This window comes from Saccopteryx leptura, chromosome 6, assembly GCF_036850995.1.
Source record: "Saccopteryx leptura isolate mSacLep1 chromosome 6, mSacLep1_pri_phased_curated, whole genome shotgun sequence".
Classification (NCBI taxonomy): Eukaryota; Metazoa; Chordata; class Mammalia; order Chiroptera; family Emballonuridae; genus Saccopteryx; species Saccopteryx leptura.
In genome coordinates, this window is record NC_089508.1 from 51848722 (window position 1) to 51871574 (window position 22853).

General features: G+C 40.4%; 1 protein-coding gene across 3 annotated transcripts in view; it reads left to right on the top strand.

Moving 5' to 3' along the window:
* The window catches only part of AAGAB (alpha and gamma adaptin binding protein), a 60427-nt gene that overhangs the window by 33889 nt on the left and 3685 nt on the right, over positions 1 to 22853 (top strand). For all 3 annotated transcript variants that reach the window (XM_066342639.1, XM_066342640.1, XM_066342641.1), the window contains 2 exons: positions 17316 to 17398; positions 18607 to 18703. In XM_066342639.1, coding sequence (XP_066198736.1) covers positions 17316 to 17398; positions 18607 to 18703 — 180 coding nt within the window. The remainder of the gene's footprint in view (positions 1 to 17315; positions 17399 to 18606; positions 18704 to 22853) is intronic.

Consider the following 22853-nt stretch of genomic DNA (forward strand, 5'->3'; position numbering starts at 1 on the left):
ATTAGGGAGTTAGTGGGACAAGTGTGGTTGAGTGTTGGGCAGATAAAATATATTATGCTCACTTTGTTAAAGATGGCACTGCCCACATGGAAGCCCGTTGCCCAGGTGATATTAGTTGCCCTTCTTGCTTGGAATGGGTGTGATTATATTGTGTGTTGGGGTGGGCTGTGAGCAGGCAGGATCCTTGTAGCCTGGGGCTTGGTTTTAGGACTAAGCCTTTCCCACCCTTTTTGATGTAGGGTGGTACACTCTCATGAGGAATCCCATTATGCCTCAGATAAGTGACTTTGTATTAGAGTCTTCCCTATTTTATATATTGGATTAAATGTTTTGATTTCTGCACTATAAAGTGGGGCAGACCGGGAGCTTGCTCTCTCAGTTCCTGACATTAGCATTAGAGGAGACAGCAGAGAGCAGAGAAAGGCCACGTGGAGGAGGCCAAGAGAGGCAGCCAAGATGGCGGAGTGCTGAAAGAGAAGCTAGTTAGTGCAGAGTTTGTATAGAAGGAAGGAGATGGGGAACAAGGGAGAATGAGGCTAGTGAGCTAGAAACCTTTGATTCTAGGAAACTCAGACAAGTCAGTAGCTTTGTGAGTGCTGAATGAGTGGGTTTTGGAACCCAGAGTGTGTTTTACTTGCCCGCCGGGTGCAAGCTAGGATTAAAGATAATGGCTCACCAGTTCTTGGCTCCGTTGTTTCATTACCATCTGTCCGAATCCAATGCGAATTTGTATGGGCTAGGCAGCTGTGATGGTGGCCGTGGCTACTGGCTTTACATTGAGCTTTATTTATTTATTAGATGAAAACAAGAACAGCATGTTTGTAGACTGAGGGGAAAGATCCAGTAGGGAGCAAAAAAGTGATGAAGAAGGAGAAAGAAGGGAGAATTGATGGAGTGATGTCCTCGAGTAGGTGAGGCAGGGTGGGCACCACTTGTGGGAGGATTGGCTTTGGAGAGGAGCAGGAAAGCAAATCTGTGGAAAGAAAGCAGACAGGGAAGGAGCACGTGGATGCGAGTGTTGCTGGGGGTGATGTGGCATGGAAATCTGTGGAAGTTTCTTCTGTTTCAGTTTGCTCAAGGAAGTGGGGAGCCAGATTATCAACTGAGAGGGCAGAGGAGGTAGTGCTAGGATTTGAGGAGAGAGAAAGAAATGTGAGACATTTAGGAGAGAGAGAGAGAGAGAGTAGATGAACCTAGGGATGTAAATAAAATTATTGACAGACAACATCATGTGGCCCACTTGGAATTTGGTAAGATAAATTTAAAGTGAAGCCAGGCAATAACCTGGGTGTGTGTGTGTTCCCCAGCTAATTAAGCTATATGGTTGTGCTTTTACCAACAAGGGTATCACAGCAAGAGAGAAGCAAGGGATTAGATCAGGGGTAGTCAACCTTTTTATACCTACTGTTGGACAGATATATATATTATGCTCACTTTGTTAAAGATGGCGCTGCCCACGTGGAAACCGTCACCCAGGTGATATTAATGTGCGTTGGGGGCAGGCTGTGGGCAGGCAGAATCCTTGTAGCCTGGGGCCTGGTTTTGGGATTAAGCCTTTCCCACCCTTTTTGATGTGGGGTGGTACAATCCCATCATGTCTCTGATAAGTGACTTTGTATTAGAGACTTCCCTATTTTGTATATTGGATTAAAGGTTTTGATTTCTACACTATAAAATGGGGGCAGAACGGGAGCTTGCTCTCAGTTCCTGGGATTGGGAGGAGAGCAGAGAAAGGCCACGTGGAGGAGGCCAGGAGAAGCAGCCAAGATGGCAGAGTGCTGAGTGAGAGGCCAGTTTGTGCAGAGTTTGTGCAGGGAGAAGGAAGGAGATGGGGAACAGAGGGGAATAAGTCTGGTGAGCTAGAAACCTTTGATTCTAGGAAACTCGGATAAGTCAGTAGGTTTGTGAGCACTGAATGTGAGTGGGTTTTGGAGCCCAGTGTGTGTGTTTACTTGCCCACCGGGTGCAAGCTAGGATTAAAGATGATGGCCCACCAGTTTTTGGCTCCATTGTTTCTTTACCGACTGTCCGAATCCAAAGCGAACCTGCATGGGCCAGGCGGCTGTGATGGTGGCCCTGGATACTGGCTTTACACCTACTGCCCACTTTTGTATCTCTGTTACTAGTAAAATTTTCCAATCGCCCACCGGTTCCACAGTAATGGTGATTTATAAAGTAGGGAAGTAACTTTACTTTATAAAATTTATAAAGCAGAGTTACAGCAAGTTAAAGCATATAATAATAATTACTTACCAAATACTTTATGTCAGATTTTCGCTAAGTTTGGCAGAATAAATCTTTATAAAACAACTTACTATAGTTAAATCTATCTTTTTATTTATACTTTGGTTGCTCTGCTACTGCCCACCATGAAAGCTGGAACGCCCACTAGTGGGCAGTAGGGACCAGGTTGACTACCACTGGATTAGATAGTGAACATAAGAGAATAATTATAATGACTGACCATGGAACTTTAAGCTGAGTAAGAAAAAATCTGTGGGGAGAGGCTCAGTGAAAAGGTATTAGTTTTGAGGTCCCAGTGGAAGTGAAGGAAAGCTGGGTTGAGATTCTATAGGGAGGGATGGAGGGAGGGAGAGAGCTGGAAAGATAGGTGGTGGTCAGAGTGTAGAAGGCATGAAATTGAGATTATGGAGGGCTTGTAGTTATTGGTGATAATAAGGTCTCATGGTATGACCATTAGAATATGTGGCTGAAGTGATCAAGAGGATGGGAAGAATGGAGATTGTCTAATGTAGTAAGTTTGGAAAAACCAAAAAATCAGAAGGGATTTAATTGGAATCTGTAGTTAGGTTATGAATAGGGTAAATATGGACTTGATTTCCCAAATCCTAGACTGCTATGATTTAGGGACATTCCTAAAGCAAAATGTTTTTCACCAATTACAAATAAAATGAAGGCATTATTGAACATAGCAGAATTTATGGAATACATTACACTAAACAATGATCCAGACAGAAAGTAGATACGGTTTACAAAGGGGCTATTGTAGTTCTTATGAATGCCATGTACCTATAATTCAAGTTTAGGAAGGTATGTGGCCTAAACTTTTAAGACTTATCTTGGAGAGCAATCATGTTTTTCTTCCCAATATTTTTCTATGCAATGGTTTTTCTATTAAGTTTTGTACTGGCCGGGCTGACTCAGATTACATGTTCTTGAATTTTATAGGATTTAATAAGGGGCATTGTTTTGTTTGGTATGCTAGTGTAGGTGAACTAGCCAGGTGCAGGACTTTAGAAATCAGAATCTCCATGCATGCATCTGGTTTGACACCTTCCTTTTACAGATGGGGAAGTGAAGCCTCAGGAAGGAGAGGTGACCTGCCTATATTCACACAATGAGTCAGTTGCTAAGGTGGGACCAGAGGGCAGGAGTGTTGTGCATTTTTCCATTACAGTGGGTTGATTTACATTATTGGCTGGTTAGGGAATGAGCACAGAGCAGTTAAATAATTTACCCAGGCTGCATGAGAAGTTGTTGTCAGAGTCAGATGAGTTCATTCCCTATAGAACCCCATCAGTTTAGGTGTTCTGGCATGAATAAGATTTTAATGACACAGACTATAGATAATGATCATATCTGAGATTTTGGACTTTTTTGCTTATTGCATTTTAAATCCTTTTTCAAAGGCTATCTGAAATGGGATGATACTAACTCTATCCATTGTTCTGCATTTAATCCAAAATACAGATGAGGCTTCTGGATAGTTAGTGTACTAAATACTTATATATTACTTGTGAATGAAAGATAGTGTATTTTAAATTGTTTTATTTAAAGTCATAATGTTATAAAGTACTGCACCCCAGATTCTGAAAGGCACTGTACCTCATTTCATCGAGTTCACGTAGAGCCACCCAGTCCAGATAAATTTTGAAGAGTTTTATTAGAGGAGGAGGTTTATTAAATATTAAATATGCCAGCCGCATATGGCTGACACAGGGCATCTGCAGGTCCAAATCATGCAGTCCCCAAAATAGTTCAGGGGCTGCTTATATATCCTTGATCACACAAGGTGGGGAGGGGGTATGACATCATGGCACAGGCTGGCAACATTTGTTTAGGGATACACAGAAACATTAGGCTTTTAAGGTAACACAATCAAAGACATTTACAAATCTTTCAGGGTTCCTCTTCCTTCACTAACCTAGAGGTATTTTACTCTCAAGATTCCAGGAAGGGGGGGGGGGAGAAACTACAGTCAATGCAAAGTGGTATGTAAATTCTGCCTCCTATTGAAAAAGAAGTTTCTAAGTTAACCTTTATTTTAGATTTAAAACTGAATAACCCATTGTTCTTGCAAGCCTGAAACTTCTACATTCTTCTCCCTACCCTCCCTAAAGGAGGGAAGGAACAGGAAAGCCTAACCTTTCCTCCCAGAAATATCAATTTTCAGCTTTTTGGTACTTTACAACAACAGATCATTGTTCTCTTCAGTTTAAGTGAAGACTCATTTGTATATAGTAGGTGCTCAGTTAATGTCTTTTTGTTACTTAATTTCACATTGTAAAAGCCAGCAGTTATACTATTACAGTTGCAGGCAAATTATTATTCTAGGAAGAGATTTATAAATCTTCCTGGTATGGAGACATAACTTCTGGGTTAACTTATACATGTAATAGCCTAGTTTTATATTCTTGGCTTTACCAATGTCTTGTTTCATAAGCCAAAGCATGCATTCTTAATGGGGCATTATTTTTCCCAAAAGGGTGAAAATTGATTGGGGGGGGGCAAAAATATTACTTTTTTATGTATAAGGCACAGATATAATATGTAAATACATATACAGTATATCTGTGGTATTAATATTTTAATAGAAAAAATATCTAAAAAGGTACAGAGGGGAGTGTCTCCAGTCTCTTAAAAGGAGCTCCAACTAGAATACACTGAATTAGTACAGTGTGTCCATAAAGTCATGGTGCACTTTTGACCGGTCACAAGAAAGCAACAAAAGATGATAGAAATGTGAAATCTGCACCAAATAAAAGGAAAACTCTCCCAGTTTCATACCTATTCAATGCAGTTTGATGTGGGCTCACGCACAGATTTTTTAGGGCTCCTTAGGTGGCTATCCCGTATAGCCTCTACACACTTGTCACTGACTGATGGCCTACTGTAGAGCCAGTAGCCAGGGCCACCATCACAGCAGCCTGGTCCATGCAGGTTCGCTTTGGATTCGGACAGTCGGTAAAGAAACAACAGAGCCAAAAACTGATAGGCCATTTTCTTTAATTCTAGCTTGCACCAGGCGGGCAAGTAAAAACACACACTGGGCTCCAAAACCCACTCACATTCAGTGCTCACAAACCTACTGACTTATCCGAGTTTCCTAGAATCAAAGGTTTCTAGCTCACCAGACTTATTCCCCTCTGTTCCCCATCTCCTTCCTTATCCCTGCACAAACTCTGCACAAACTGGCTTCTCACTCAACACTCCGCCATCTTGGCTGCTTCTCCTGGCCTCTTCCACGTGGCCTTTCTCTGTTCTCTACTCGCTAATGCTAATCTCAGGAACCAAGAGAGCAAGCTCCTGTTCTGCCCCCATTTTATAGTGTATATTCATAACTTTTAATCCAATATACAAAATAGGGAAGTTTCTAATACAGCCACTTATCTGGGGCATGATGGGATTATACCACCCCACATCAAAACGGGTGGGAAAAGGCTTAATCCTAAAAACAAGCCCCAGGCTACAAGGATCCTGCCTGCCCACAGCCCGCCCCCAACACACATTAATATCACCTGGGTGACGGCTTTCATGTGGGCAGCGCCATCTTTAACAAAGTGAGCATAATATATTTTATCTGCCCAACACCTACCAGAATGGGGTTTCTCCACCAAACTGCCGGTTTCCTTCAACTGCTTATCCCACCGAGTAATGTTATTCCTATGTGGTGGCGCTTCGTTATAAACGTGCCAATATTTACGTTGCACTTTGGTCACGGATTCGAATTTAGCGAGCCTGGACAGACACACTGAACTTTTCTCTGTACTGTCTACATCTCTACTGGCATGGCCATGGGATGCTCCACTATATACATGGTGTTACGTCATCATCTGTGCATGCGCACATGCTGCCATATCATCCTACAGAAACTGGGAGGGTTTTCCTTTTATTTGGTACAGATTCCACATTTCTATTGTCTTTTGTTGCTTTCCTGTGACCGGTCAAAAGTGCACCATGACTTTACAGACACACTGTATTTGGTTTTTGTCCTGGCTCCTAAAACATCTCTAAGAGCCATAAGGGTGAAAGGTGTGTCTTTTGTTATTCAATAACAAGCCACTTTCAACCATGCCTGAATTTATGTTGATGAAATGACTTGGAAAACCTCTGAGGATGGTGGCTGGTTGCTAGAGAGTTGAAACTCTCAGCCCCATGTCCCTGACCTCCTGGGTGCGGAGAAAGGCTGAAGGTGGAGTTAATCACCAAGGTGATTAATTCTGCCTGTGCAATAGAACCTGCATAAAACCCTAAGCGATGGGGTTTAGAGAGATTCCAGGCTGGTGAACACATTGAGGTGCTGGGAGGGTGGCACCCAGGTACCTTGCTCTGTGCATCTCTTACATCTGGCTGTTGCTGATTATATTCTTTTATATGCTGCTCACAAAAATTAGAGGATATTTAAAAAATGAATATGAAACTATAAAAATATCTCCTAATTCTTGTAAGCAGTGTAATAAATTACTAATCAAATAAATAAACTATTTTTCTGAGTTCTGTGAGCTGTTGTAACAAATTACCAAACTTGAGAGGGGAATTTGTGGGGACCCTAAATGTAAAGCCAGCAGCCATGATCAGGGCCACCATCACAGCAGCCTGGTCCATGCAGGTTCGCATTGGATTCGGACAGTCGGTAAAGAAACAATGGAGCCAAAAACTGATAGGCCATTTTCTTTAATTCTAGCTTGCACCCGGCGGGCAAGTAAAAACACACACTGGGCTCCAAAACCCACTCACATTCAGTGCTCACAAAGCTACTGATTTATCCGAGTTTCCTAGAATCAAAGGTTTCTAGCTCACCAGCCTTATTCTCCTCAGTTCCCCATCTCCTTCCTTATCCCAGATACAAACTCTGCACAAACTGGCATCTCACTCAGCACTCTGCCATCTTGGCTGCTTCTCCTGGCCTCCTCCACGTGACCTTTCTCTGCTCTCTGCTGTGATCTCTCTGCTCTTTCATGCTAATCATCCAGGAACCAAGAGAGCAAACTCTCGTTCTGCCCCCATTTTATATTGTAGCTTCACAACCTCTAATCCAATATACAAAATAGGGAAGTCTCTAGTAAAGTCACTTCTCTGAGGCATGATTGGATTGTACCACCCCACATCAAAAAGGGTTGGAAAGGCTTAATCCCCAAACCAAGCCCCAGGCTACAAGGATTCTGCCTGCCTTTAGCCCACCCCCAACACACATTAATATCACCTGGGCGACGGCCTCCTTGTGGGCAGTGCCACTTTAACAAAGTGAGCATAATACATATTTTATCTGCCCAACACTAAATTTATAGCTGGGTGGTCAGAAGTATAGGTGAGAACCAGAGACTTGCACTTGGTGTCTGAAGTGAGGTAGGGGAAGGGGAGAAGGCACCTTTGTCGGACTGAGCTCTTAACCCGGACCCTGCGCTAACTCGGAGCAGTTAGAGACTAAATTGAGTTACATTGTAGGACACCCGATTGGTGTTTTCTGAGAACTGGAAAATTACTTGGTATGGAGAAACTCACACACCTGGAGTTAGAACTGTTGGTTATGATTAGAGAAGGAAACAAAAGTTTTTCCTTTAGGAACCTTGATGAAAATGTTTGAGAAACACTGAATCTTGTATATATTAAGCTCCGCCTTAGAGGAAATTCCCATATCTCATTGTATTCACTATAAAGGTCAATCTTCTACGTAAGTCAGAGTTTCCACTATATGCATTATAGACATGACATCAAAGTGGTCCAGGAAATGAAGTGGTTAGGCACCTTTATAATTGGGCTGTGTATTTTAGATGTCTCCATCCACATCCATTTGCTCCCTGTCTAACCTTTCCTATGCTGTCTTGCCTTACAGTTCCTAGACCTGAAAGTCTGGTGATAGCTCAAGAAAAGGGATGTGGATAAAATCTCAGCTGCCTACTTGAGTTACCCATGGCTTCTGTCAGAGCCGGGCTTATAGCTATGGAAACCTACTTGTAAGAATGAGACGGCTCGCGAACTCCAGGTGTGCAGGCTTTATTAGAGGAGAAAGACCTGCCAGAACCCTTGTCTGAAAGAAGGGCCCCAAAACAGACTGAGGCAAAACTTTATAGGGTTGGGGATAGCCTCGAGCAAGGGTGTGCTGGTCTGTTCAGCTTTCTGAATACTCCTCCTTGGGGCAATTGACCAGCTTCCTGGAACCCCTCTGTCTTAGGGGTGATTGTCCGGTAATTAAGGGTGGGGTCAGGCAGCCAAGCGGAACAGCAAAAGGGCAGTTGTAATTCCCAGTAAATTCATGTATCTATCACTACTATTTGGGTCTATATAATATAATTTGATAATGTCCTCTTATTATCACCATGAAGGAGAAACTGGGACAGTGCTTTATGTCAAATGTGACAGATTTTAGAAGTTGATTCTCCACATCCTTTTACTCTCCAGTGAGATTGCCTCTGTTTGTACTTGTCTGGTACATCAGAAAGCCTTGTTGAGAAGGCTTGTTGATAAAGTACGTACTTTATCATTAGATGATCTAGGCATCAAGCTCAGTACTGTTCCTTGAACTTGGGAGGCACTAGGTGAAAAGACTTGGTTTTAAGGTCGAAGAAAAGAGGATGGTGTAAAACCAGTAGCCACAGCCACTATCACAGCTGCTCGGCCCATACAAGTTCACATTGGATTCGGACAGAGGGTAATGAAACAACAGAGCCAAAAACTGGTGGGCCATCATCTTTAATCCTAGCTTGTACTCGGTGGGCAAGTAAAAACACTCACTGGGCTCCAAACCCACTCATTCAGTGCTCACAAAGCCACTGACTTATCCGAGTTTCCTAGAATCAAAGGTTTCTAGCTCACCAGCCTTATTCACCTCTGTTCCCCATCTCCTTCCTTCTCCCTGCACAAACTCTGCACAAACTGGCTTCTCACTCAGCACTCCACCATCTTGGCTGCTTCTCCTGGCCTCCTCCATGTGGCCTTTCTCTGCTCTCCTCTCTAATGCTAATCTCAGGAACTGAGAGCGAGCAATCTCCCAGTCTGCCCCATTTTATAGTGTAGAAATCAAAACATTTAATCCAATATACAAACAAGAAAGTCTCTAATACAAAGTCACTTATCTGAGGCATAATGGGATTCCTCATGAGAGTGCACCACCCCACATCAAAAAGGTGGTACTAGATTTATTGGGCTGATTACTTAGTAAGTTATATATGTCTAATCATTGGGTTATACACCTGAAACTAATATAAAATTGTATGTCAACTGTAATTTAAAAATAAAAACATTATATAAAGTAAAAAAAAAAAAAAAAAAAAAAAGGGTGGAAAAGGCTTAGTCCTAAAACCAAGCCCCAGGCTACCAAGGATCCTGCCTGCCCACAGCCTGCCCCCAACACACAGTAATACAATCACGCCTATCCCAAGCAATCACCTGGGCGACAGTTTCCATGTGGGCAGCACCATCTTTAACAAAGTGAGCATAATATATTTTATCTACCCAACAGATGGTTAGTAGAAGCCTGATGCATTGTTTTATTTTTCAAACGAAGCTCTCACTGTTTCACATAAGAGGGTAGCATTGTATACAGTGTCCTTGTTTATAAAATGTCAGTTTAATTTACCCCAAGAACCCCATGCAGGGCATTGTCACCTTAGCACTGATGAGAGCCAGGGGGGTTTAGTCTGTACTCATGACTGGTGGGTATTCAGTGGGTCTTTTTACAAATACCACCACTGAGTGAAAGGCAAGGAAGGGAAATTCTGTGATCTTTTATTGTTTCTAATCAGTGAAGAAGGTATTAGACTAAACAAATGTTACAGAGTTGTGACTTTAGTCCCCTAGTGGTAAACAATAATTGTAGAGATTGTATTTCAAAAGCCCTGAGAGTGTTTATCTATTATAGTTTAATCTCTAGTGATGCAGATGGTGAAGGATTAAGTGGAATTTTAATAGTAGAAACAATTCTTTCATATGTTAATTTTCTATGTTTTCCCTATAATGGAAAGAATTGTTCATCAATTAATGTATGTTCCCTAAATTTACTTGATAACAAAATACCACAACAGAAATCCCAGATTCCTTTCTAAGGAATCATTTGCACCTGATGTACAGAAGAGTGGCAAGAAATGACTCCCAAAAACACAAGGTCTATCTGGCTACGTGATACCTGGGCTGCTCTCCTGAGAGAATGGATGGCTAATGCCTGTAATATAACTTGTTGTTGTTTTTTTAAAAGAGAGTAAGAAAATGATGAAATAAAAATTTGCATTTAATGTTACAGAAAATAAAACATCAAATTAGCAAGAGGAAGAATGGTTAATGAAGAGAGTTGTAGTGGGTGTCTCTCTGCCTAGGTCATCTTGGGAAGATGGACCATGTCTCTGGACCCCAGTTTTGTCATCTGTACGAGAGGGTAGAGTTATACCAACACTAAGATGCTATGGGACCAAGTTCCTTGAGACAGAGTGAGTTCTCTATTTATCTCAGCCACTGCCATTGTGGAACTGAAAAAACTAGTTGAGTAATCTCTGACAGTCATCTAACTATGAATGTTGTGGTCAAAGTGAAAATAAAAAAGGTGTGTGTGTGTGTGTGTGTGTAGAAGGCATAAATTTGGTGGGGGAGATTGTGATGTAAGAGGAAAAAAGAGAAGAGGGAATTATGAAAAATTAAGAGAAGCTAGAAGGGAATACATGTGTGAGTAAAATGGTGAGACTTTGTTTTAAGAAATAATGCCCCAACTTGTCCATAAGCAAATGAGTGGTGGGAAATCTCTTCGGATTAGTCACTATAGAGGCACTTGCAGGCTTCCTTGTGTGGCCACCTTGCAAAAACAGTTTTGGCAGTCTTGCTATAGAATTATTTTTAGAGCTGGTTATGAATCACATATAAGAAAATTTATTTTTTTCTTTATGGTAAAGTCTTGTTTCATTGTTCTCATTATTCCCCATACTTGGTTCTGAATGGTACTTTGACTTGATTCTAAACATCCCTTTGACGATTTTCAAGAGCATTCTTCAGGCTCTTAAGATTGGACTTAACAATGGAAGCATTATTGGAATTTATGGAAAGCTTTCCTATACAAGATCTTTGGAAAAGACAGTGCTCAGTTTAATGTTCAGTTCACTTTATTAAGAATTTGTGTGCACACGTGCATAGAAAGAAAGATGAGGATATACACTGAAGTATTAATTGGCATCTTTGGTCATTTAATCTTATTTATACTTGTTCCTATTTTCCAATTTTCTACTACAATGAACATATCTTTTAGAGCAGTGGTCCCAAACCCCTGGGCCACGGACCAATACTGGTCCGTGGGCCATTTGGTACCGGTCTGCAGAGAGAGAATAAGTAACTTACATTATTTCCGTTTTATTTATATTTAAGTCTGAACGATGTTTTATTTTTAAAAAATGACCAGATTCCCTCTGTTACATCCATGTAAGACTCACTCTTGACGTTTGTCTCGTAAGTTTGACAATTATATTTAAAAATACCACAGTTTTTATGCCGGTTGCATAATTTTATTTTGTGCATTTATCTGACCCACCCTACAGGCCGGTCTGTGAAAATATTTTCTGACATTAAACTGGTCCGTGGCCAAAAAAAGGTTGGGGACCACTGCTTTAGAGTCAGGAAAAAGAGGAAAAATATTGCCTGATTCCTTTCTGGTCAGGTTCAATATATGCTCAGGGATTGGAGAAAACAGTTGTTGACTTGATGAGCAGGTGTCCAGATGTCACAGGAAGAGCACAGGCTCACTTTTCCTGAATCCACAGCCAGAATCAGTGCTCAGTAGACTTAGTTCTCTAAATAAGTGCTGTTTTTAATGTACTTCAGAGTTTTACCCTTTTCAAGCAGTAGTTTAGTAAAAGGGAATAAATCTGTCCTAATTCCTTTTGATTTCAAAAACATTTCAATTTATCAAGTAGAAGTAGAATGTGATAGAAAAGTGTAGGCTTATTTCCCTAATACTAGCAAAATTAATTTCTGATGAAGCACTGCTTAAAATAAGTTTTTATGTAAATAGTTGGTGTGATTTTAAAATAGCATTCAAAAATGGGTATGGTTTGTCTAAGTTGAAATAGCTGTGATTATGGTAAGTTTGGTCATGTTTATCACATGGGTGAAAATATTTTTGTGGGGACAGAAAGGGGATGTAAAGAAATCTTAAAATGTGGGGGAAACTTGAACTTCTTAAGATGATGCCAAATAATTGTGGCTAAGCTGAAATATGAACACCGAAAATATATAACAAGTCATCTAAGGCATTTTGGGGCTGTATTCATAGAAATTCTTAAAATTGTGAGCAGTATATATATGTTTAAAGTAAAAACTTCTCTGTTTAGCTAATCCTTGCAGCCTCTGTCACAGGAGGCTGTCAGTGATATTTCAGCATCTGAACTATAGTATACTTGGCACTGTGCTGGGGGCCGTGGAAGGCAGAAGAGCTGTGTGTGTAATATAGTTACGGATGCCAGATAGACTCAGTCAAGTATTTATACTAGCATTTCTCTCAAGGCCTAATTGAATAGTAAGGACAAAAAAGGCAAATGGCACTGATGGAGAAGGTTTTCTTCTAGAGGAGTTTTCCAGGGTAGGGGGAGGAAGGATATTTATATTGTTGACAGGAGGTAAAATGGAATCTCTTAAACATTTTTTCTCTCCTTTTTAAATCGAAAATCTTTTTAAGAAATGAATTAAAACCTGATTAATTTTAGCCAAAAATTTCCTGCATTAGTAGAACTGTGTCAGTGTTTCTCAGTTGGAGGTAATTTTGTGTTTTCTGCACCCCCAACTCTGGGGGCATTTGGTAGTGCTATACATATTTGGTGGGTATAGGCAGAGATCCATAGGACTCTCTCTGCCACCTCCGTACACACATAACAAAGCTCCAGTGTCATAGTGCTGAGACTGAGAAACTCTTGTCTGCATATACTTGAGGGACAGTGAAAGGACAGTGAGTCCTAACCACCTGGCTGCACTAGTTCTGTGTGACTGGTGCCTTCAGGAATTATGGTGCTGGGCTGGATTAGACAATGAGAAGCATTAAAGTAGCATATGATTAATTATTCAGTCCTGAGCTTAATTCAGTTGAAATCAGTCTAAACCAGGGATATAATAAAGAATTACTGACAAAAAAAGAACTATATATGAATAAAAAGACATATTTCTGCATTTAACCCAAGCTTGTGTCATATTCAATATTTGTATATTAAGCATTGACTGTCTCAACTTTTGTTCTTTATATGTTACCTCTGGGCTTAATGGAAAGAGTTAGGAATTTAGAATCAGAGTTCTGGATTTCATGTTTAGTTTCTAGCTATGTGACTTTGGATACTTACCTAATCTCTCTGAGTTATTGTTTACTCTATAAAAGATAATAAAATAAATACTCTGTAAAACAAGATAGCAATTAAAGGAGATAAATGTTGATTTTTGTTTGTGTGTGGAAGGCATATTTTGGTTGTTGTAAGGGTTAAAGAAGTGTGTGTTTAGCGCTGAGAAGGTTAGCTTGCACATACAGGGTGGAATAAAAGTAGGCTTACAGTTTTATACTAAACAGTTTATTCTTGTATTATTTATTTATTAATTATTGTAGTATTCATATGAACAACTATAAACCTACTTTTGTCCCACACTGTAGTTAATACTCAATGAATATTAGCTATTATGATCGTTAACCCTTGGTTCTGCAAGGTTAGTATTGTTATACCCTCCACATAAAAGTAGAAACGAAAGCACAGAGTAGTACCTACACGGTAGGTAGCACTTACCTGGTAAGTACCGGAACTAGGATTCAAATCCATGCCTTAATTCATCTCCAAATTTATATGCCTGTCATAGTGTCTTGATAAAATAGTAGAGAAGAGCAGAGAAATTAGAAGGAAAAAAACCTTTTTAGAATGATTTTGCCCTTTCCCTATATTAAAATTTCCCTTTTTGCCTAGGTTTTTAAATTCTCTAAATGTCTAATGGAATGCATGTCAAAATTGCTATGTGAAATGAATTTTGTTTCTAAAATAACAGTGTGCTTTTAGATTTGTAAAGAGATGTGCACACAATTTCATAATTTCAATATTTTGGAAACTATTATTAAAAAGTAAATAATAAAATTCCTCCCAAGGTTTGAGAATTTCCCATTTCAAATCTTTATTCTGGAGGCTCTGGTTTTGTTTCTGACACTTCCTGGAAGAATTCTGTGTGAATGACCGGCACCACTGGGTTTTCTTTTTCATGATAATGTCATTTTTACCTATTATTCCACTGGTGCGAATTTACTGGTCTACTGAAACTGCACTAGATGTTTTTAGAACCAGAGTTTAATGTACTTACTGTGCCTTTCAGAATAATTTACTTAACAGCTTCCCCTTTCTGCAGCTCTGAAGTTCCAGAAGAATCAATTGAGTAGGTGCATTAGTTTATTCCTTCCTAGTCTAGTATTTTGTGGCATCAATAAAACCAGAGACAATAAAGCCAATTTCAACAACTACCTGCTTAAAGAATAAATCCTTCTTAATAGAGATGATATTTTCTTGCCCTGAATCCTGTGGACAAAATTCTGGTAAACAAGGAAAGATTTACATACCGGTAATCCTTTTCTGTAAGAAGAATGGTTTTACAGAGGGTGCACATGGGCAGAATTTTGCTAAACATTCAACTAAGCAAAACTGAGTTATTTAACATTGTAAATGTATAAAATCCAAGATTTTTAAGCAACATTAATGTGCAAGCAGCTAGCTTTGGATAAACAAAAATGAATTGTTTTACTAATTGTAAAAATTTATGTTTCTAACCTGCTTAACATATAAAGCAGTGGGAACATAGTGAACTCTCTTGTTAGTTGACTAAATCTTCCACTGTTTATAAGAAAATGAGCAAAAGTCTTCCAGTGTATTTTAATTAGCCCAACACCTGATTATAAACTCATAGTCATCTGTGAACCTTAAAAGGATTACTTGAAGTAATGTTTTTTTTTTTTCTTTATTGAATAATTTGTTAAAATACCTAAGCCCGGCTAACTCAAAGTTACTGTCACGAGAAGGTAAAGAATGCCTCTATACTTCATAAAATCACTAACTTCTATAACAGAATGGACCTTAACATCCACGTAGCAGCCCTCTTATTTTATAGGACAGAAAATTAAGCCACAGAAAAATAGATTATTTGTCTTAAGATCACATTGGTAGGCAGAGCCAGGCATGAAGACCATTCTTTCTGGCCTGGTCCAGTTCTCTTCCCACTATTCTGACTTTTTCATGATTTTGAAAAATTAGGGCATTCATTTTTTTTAATTGTGGCAAAATACATTTAGCACATAATCATTAAATGATAGGTAGACACATGAACATGAAATGAAAGTCAGCATGTACACAAAGAGTTACGATACACAGTGATGAGTCTCGCTCCTATCTGCTTTTCATCCCAGAAGCCCTTCTTGGAGGCAGACACTGGAGGGAGTGAGGCATTTTAAATAGACCGCTTTGGTCTAATAACATGTCCAAGCTGACATTATTGCATTATTCTTCATGGATTACAGTCTGGCCTGCCAATTTTAGGTAATGCCCAACAGAGGAAAAACCTAAGCTGTGGAGCTGGAATATGGAGAGATTTGTGAATTGGATTTGAAAATTACCCAGAGTGCAAGTTATTTCTGGTAATATAAAAGCTCTCTTGCAGCATTACTCTATTACTCAGGTAAAGCCTTTTTGTTCGAAGAGCCTAAAGTATTTTATAAGAGCCCCCGTGCATCCTCATGACATGTGAAATCCCTGTTTGAGTACTGCGTAGTCGCATACAATTGCTGTAAAGTCTGTCGGCTGAATGCTGATGTTTGAATAAACCTCCCAGGTGTCTGTGAAAGTGTCAGTGTGGCACACCACATGAATCTGCTGCTCAGCCTCAGCCTTCTCGGCCTGCCTCGATGAAGCCTCAGTGCCTGGCTCTTGGATAGGTCATACGCAGGCATTGGAGGGTTCCTTGCAGAGTGAGCAAGTTGGAGGAGGAGGTGAAAGGGGGCTCCAGGAGGAGTGCACATGCACTTGTGGCCCTACTGCCACAGTGCGGGTAGTGGAGCAGGAAAAGCAGCAGGGCAGCAGCAGGCTTTCGGAACTGAAGCCTTCAAGGCTTAGGTTCTGGGTTGATAGCCACATGCAGTAGGGAGGCTAGGCTACTGCCCACATGGTGAAAGGTCGGGCTGGAATAAGCTGCAGCCTAGACCCAGCATGCCACAAACTGGCTTCATCTCGGTTTGAAAGGCAAATCTGCCCCAAGCGGGAGGAGGGAGGACTGAGACTGCAACTGGTTCTCTTTGATACCTCTGTGTGACAGCAACTGATAGCAGGTTTCACCTGGCAGGGGAGAGACTAGAACGGGTTCCAGGAGAGGGAGAAGGGAAAGGCAAAGTGGGAGAAAATTGTCTTTTTGAGAGAGTTCTTTGGCTTCTATACTGTTAGACTCTTGAAATGTAGGTTGCATCTTCTACTCTGTTAGCAGTGTTTTTGTTTTGTTCTCAGTTTCCCTGATCCTGTGACTCTCCTAGAGTACTTGGTAAGAGTTCAGATTCCTTGGCCTCTGCTCCAGAGATTCAGCCTGTCTGAAGCAGGGAGAAGACTGCCTGCTGAATGCTGGGTAGTTTTAATAGGTGCCCAGGCAATTTGGGGGGAACTCTTACCAGATCAGGGCTGGACCTTCACGTTCATCAGTTCTAAATGTTCTGCTCTAGATTTTCCTCCATTGTAAATACAAATATCAAGAGTATTGGGAGCCTTATCTGCAAGTGGCTCATTTAGATCAAAATTAGAGCTTTATTTTTTAAAAACATGCATGTTCCTCTTCAGTTTAAAACACTGGAATATTATTAGTTCATTGTGGCTATTAAAACATCAATGCTGGTAATTTTTATAGATGGAACTGCTAGTGGCCTTTTATTTGTTATAATGGACTAAAACTCTGATTTTTGAAAATTATTCAGAATTTAGAGAGTATGTTCATTATTAGTAACTATGTTTTATTAGAACTTTTATAATGAGGAAATAGCCATTATTTCATCATCACAGTCATTTTAACAGCTTAAAAGGTGAATTAAAATTTTCAGCTATTACATTTTCTCTTTCCAGATAGGAACCAAGGCTTTAGCCTTCTTAGCTCATTGGCTGGAGCAAACCGTAGCATTGGGCCACCGGACACCTGTCACTCAGAGGTAAAACTTTTTCCTGATCTTTTCTCCTCTATGGCTTTAATTTCTCCTTGTCATTGTGAATCTTTACACCATTTGCCAGTTTTTTTTCCATTTAAGAAATGACAGAGAATATAAAAAATAGCTAAAAGGAGACTTTAAAATGGTCCTCTTGTGTCTGGTACCTGTTGAGAGAAGGCTGGTTTAGCATCAGTGCAGTGAGCCCTTCCAAGATGTTTACAATTTGGGCTATTTCATGTTTTCTTGCCAGAGTGCTTATAAAATGTGCCAGGCTTTCCTTAAGGCATAAAGTTGCTCCAGACCTTTAAATATAAAACAAAATAAAATTGATGTTTCTGTTTCAGAACTTCCCATGTACAAATCGGAGGCAAGGTCCTTGCGTTCAGAGAGCTTATTAGTTTGATTTCAACCCTCTGTCCTCAAGGACTTTGGTCCAGTGGTCCAAGTTTACCTTGGTCAACATGCTCTAACCAGAGGCACATTAGGCAGTGCCACATTGTTTTCCCAGGTGTCCTTTTCATTGGCCTCCTAGCTGTTTTTGATATGATCATGCTCAATTTCACATTTTGAATAAAACATGGATCTTTTTTTTTTTTTTTGTATTTTTCTGAAGTGAGAAGCTGGGAGGCAGGGAGACAGACTCCCGCATATGCCTGACCGGGATCCACCCGGCATGCCCACCAGGGGGCGATGCTCTGCCCATCTGGGGCATTGCTCAGCTACAATCGGAGCCATTCTAGCACGTGAGGTGCCCGAGGCCAATGTTGCTCTAATGGAACCTTGGCTGCCAGAGAAGAGACAGAGAGAAAGAAAGGAGAGGGAGAAGGGTGGGGAAGCAGATGGGCACTTCTCCTGTGTGACCTGGCCGGGAATTGAACCCAGGACTTCCACACACCGGGCTGATGCTCTACCACTGAGCCAACCGGCCAGAGCTAAAACATGAATCTTAAACAAAATAAACATTATGTTTTAATAGTCAGTAGCAAAATCTTGACAGTTTCTAGTTTTTATTTGAGGGAAAATACTCCTGAGTTAGTGAATTTTTAACTATTCATATTTTTATGTGACATTGACCCTTCTCCCATCTCTCATTACCAGCTCCTACTGCTGCTTCTCAAAAGCCAGCCAGTGGGTGGAAGTGTGAGCCTTTTAGATTTAGTTCTGAAGTAGCCTACTAGTGAATGATCGCTTGTGTGTACTTTCTTCAACAGCAGCCCTGTTTGTCAGCAGCTGATAGGACTGTATCCCTCTTGGATCAGCGAGGTGGTGCAGCTAACACAGCAGACGCTCAGGTGGATAGCATTGTGGGTAAGTTCCTCCTTTGGCTGTCAAGAGCCAGCCCTTTGGAACTTAGCATAGCCAGCATATCAGGGAGTAAATCATCCAGCAGGAAAATGACTTTATATTTGGACAAGGGAAGAATAGTGTACCCCGAATGAATGTGAGCCTTGTGATGGCTGTTGGGAAAAGGAGGGAGAATAAATTATATTACAAATCTATGTGTATCATTTTTCTCACTGATTCTCTTATCAGGAGCTTGATTCAGATCATCTTAGCTAAAACAGGGCGAGGTGGTGAAACAGCTTTCTCTGTCCATATTCCACGGTTTTTTCATAGAATTTAATGGTAGTCAGGATTGATGATAACAAGAATAATACAGCTATATAAGCCCTTACACATCCTTTTAAAGTTCTTTTGTATTCACTTTCTCAGTTGGTAGTGAAGTTTGGCAGAGAAGTTATTTTATGGAGATGATGGTAAGGCCCAGAGAAGTTCAATAAATTGTCCAAAGGTATCTAACGAGAAAGTCCTGGAACTGAAACTAGTACCCAGTCTGCTGTCCAAAAGCCAGAAAGCCAAGGAGCTTGGTTGAAATAACTAGAAACGTTCTTTTGTTAGGGAACTACCGATACCTCTACTTTTTCTTTGTGCCACAGAGGGCCCGTTTGCAGTAATGATTTTTTTCTAATGATAAAATAATCCTTGTAGAAAATTCAAGTGATTGGTTATAGAATCATAGTAAGAAGAAAAATACTTATAATCTCTTCTCTCTAGTTTAAATTCAATCTTGTCCTTTTAATTGAATCCTTCCTATAGGCTGCTTTTTAAAATTGAGGTATAATTGACATACAGCATTGTATTAGTTTCAGCTGGCTTTTAAAACTGCTAAAGTGCCTTCTGTGAAAATAGATGGGCAACCACACTGAAAAGGTGGGGAAGATAAGAACTAAGTAACTTGGGGAAACAGTATTCTGACTGGACACCATAAGGCTAAAAACAAAAAGAACTGAACAGAAATATGGCACTTTGCTTAATAAATTTGATTCTCATGAGGATATGAGTTAGAAATTCTGAAATTATATATATTTACATGTATTGTGGTTGAAAATTAAGAAAATATAGTGTAAAGAGAGCTAGGTTTCTCACTGTCTGAGAAAGAAGTTACAAATAAGCAGAGGAGAAGGCTGGGATGAACCCTCTGATACTGGACTGAAAATGAACATATCAGCTTGAACACATGGGTTTGTTTTTTTGTTTTTTACAGGGACAGAGAGAGAGTCAGAGAGAGGGATAGACGGGGACAGACAGGAATGGAGAGAGATGAGAAGCATCAATTATCAGTTTTTCGTTGCGACACCTTAGTTGTTCATTGATTGCTTTCTCATATGTGCCTTAACCGGGGGCCTCAGTAGACCGAGTAACTCCTTGCTCGAGCCAGCGACCTTGGGTCCAAGCTGGTGAGCTTTTTGCTCAAGCCAGATGAGCCCGTGCTCAAGCTGGCGACCTCAGGGTCTCGAACCTGGGTCCTTCTGCATCCCAGTCTGACGCTCTATCCACTGCACCACCGCCTGGTCAGGCAACACATGGGTTTTTAAAAATATATGTATAGTTAGAGCAACAGAGAAATAAAGATGCATGTGTTACTACATTATATTTCTGAGCCCTGTCCACTGAGAGGGCCTAGAAGCAATAATACTCCAATAATAATGGACACCCTTAGCACTTAGATCTTTGTTTTGTTTTGTTTTGTTTTTTGGTGAGAGGAGGGGAGATAGGCAGACTCCTGCATGCACCCCCACCAGGATCCACCTAGCAACCCTGTTTAGGGCTGATGCTGGAATAAACTGAGCTATTTTTAGTGCCTGAGGCTAATGAGCTGGAACCAACTGAGCCATCCTGAGTGCCCAGGGCCAATGCTCAAACCAGTCGAGCCATGGGCTACAGGAGGTGAAGAGGGAGAAAAGGGAGAGAGGAAGGGGGGAGAAGTAGATGGACGCTTCTCCTGTGTGCCCTGACTGGGAGTCAAACCCAGGACATCCATACTCGTCCAGTGTGCTATCCACTACCAGCCAGAGCCAATCTTGATTTCTAAATACCATTCTTCAAAAATGTACCAGAGCTACTTAGAGAAGTGGATGATTTCAGGGCTGGAGCAGGAAAACTACAGGATAAACCTGGAGAAACTCATGGTACCAGAAAGTAAGGAAGTACTCAAAAAAGAATGGGCACATGCTGAAAAGGCAGAGCAACCAACCTGAGAGAGCTAAAGCTGAAACAGTTTGGCCAGCAAAATAAATTAATATAGTGTTGGGTTATAACCCATGGAATAAGATAAATATTCATGAATCCATACTAATATAAATAAATAATTGAATAAAGAAAACAGTAACTGGGAAAGAAAGGGCTGCTCCTCCTTATGGAATATTTCCAATTAGTATAAATGTAGAAGGAGTGAGGAAAGTAGAAAATCACCATTAGTCGCACACCATGGTGATAGTTGTTTCAGACCAGATCCACTGATGGAAGTTAAAGTTAGTAGATGAAAATTTGAAAAGAAACATGACATTTGCATACCTAAAAGTATTTCTCCTAAGATGTTTGTTTGTTAAAGGGGAAAATAGTAAGTTTATACTTGATAAACCTGGCGGATACTACTTCAAGTGAAGATTACCTCACCTATAAGACACTGATGTCATGTCCCCCGATATGTGATGAATGGGCACTCACTTTTGTGCCGTTTTGCCAAAATTGCATAACCTCAGTCTAATAATAAAACATTAGACAAATCCAGATTGAGGGACATTATACAAAATAACTGACCAGGACTCTTCAAAAGTGTCTAAGTTATAAAAGACGAGGAAAGACTGGGAAACTCATAAATTGGACAAGACTGAGGAGATTTGACAGCTCAATTCAGTGTAGGATCCTGGAACAGAAAAGGATTTTAGTGGAAAGGCTGATGAAGACTGAATGGGGTCTGTAGTTCAGTTAATAGCACTACACCATTATTAACTTCTTAGCATTTATAATTATCTACAATATTAACACTAAGGGAAGGTGGGTGAAGGGTATACACTGTTTTTGCAACTTTTTTGTAACACTAAAATTATTTCGAAAAATTTTTAAAGGGCAAAATCAAAGAGCAGAAGTAGAACAAACACTTGAGCTCCATGCCCCCCCTTTCTTTACTAAACTGTTTCCATTCCTTACTTCTCACTCACTCCTCAGTGGCTTCCATCTACTGTTGCCCCCTTGACCTCCGTACCTCTGAGTCTAATGGATGTCTTTATTTCCCATTCTGGATTCCTGGCAACATTCAATATCATGAATCAATTTCTTTTGAAACACTATCTTCTCTTGACTTACCCACCACATCCTAGTTGGGTGATTTTTCTGTTTCTCTAGTTATTCCTTCTCTTTCTCTGGAAGATTACCCTTTTTACCCAGCCTTTAAATATTACCATGCCTCAGTGCTCCACTTAAGCGCCTCTTCCAAATTTATATTTAAGCATGAAGTGATTTCATGGCCACACACAGTTCAGTTATCATGTGTACACAGATAAATCAAAAGTTTTTCTCTCCAGCTGTGTATGCCAGCTGCCAACATGACATGCCCATTGCACTAAAGCAAATTTATTAACCAAAATGCATTTTTAACACCAAATTATCTAAATGACATTGTAGTAGATGCAAAGAATTATAGTTCTCCTTGTCTTCAAGGAGTTTACAGTCTAAAAATTCAGAGATAGGCCTTACAATGTAATGGTTAAGGCTGTGGGCTTGAGTCCTGGACAAATGGGTTCGAATCATCGCTCTACCTGCTAGTAATGAGAAGAACTTGAGTAAGTTATTTAGCCTCCATGGGCCTCAGTTTCCCCTTCTGTAAAATAGGGGTTAACAAATCTTTCCTTAAAATACTGTGGCAAGAATGAAATGGAGTGGTATAAGTTAAAGCACTCAGTGGTGCCTACACAGGTAAACTCACTTACTATAATAGTATTTGTTACAGAAAAGGCGGAGAGGTGTCAGAACAGAGTCAGTATGCCAGTGCAAGACAGTTCTGAAAACACACGTGGGGGACGGATTCAGAGGAAGAAGGCCTGTGAACTGGCAACTCAGGACATCCTAGGGGTGGTCGGCCTGGAGTGGACGATGAGTTAAAATTTTGATTAATAAC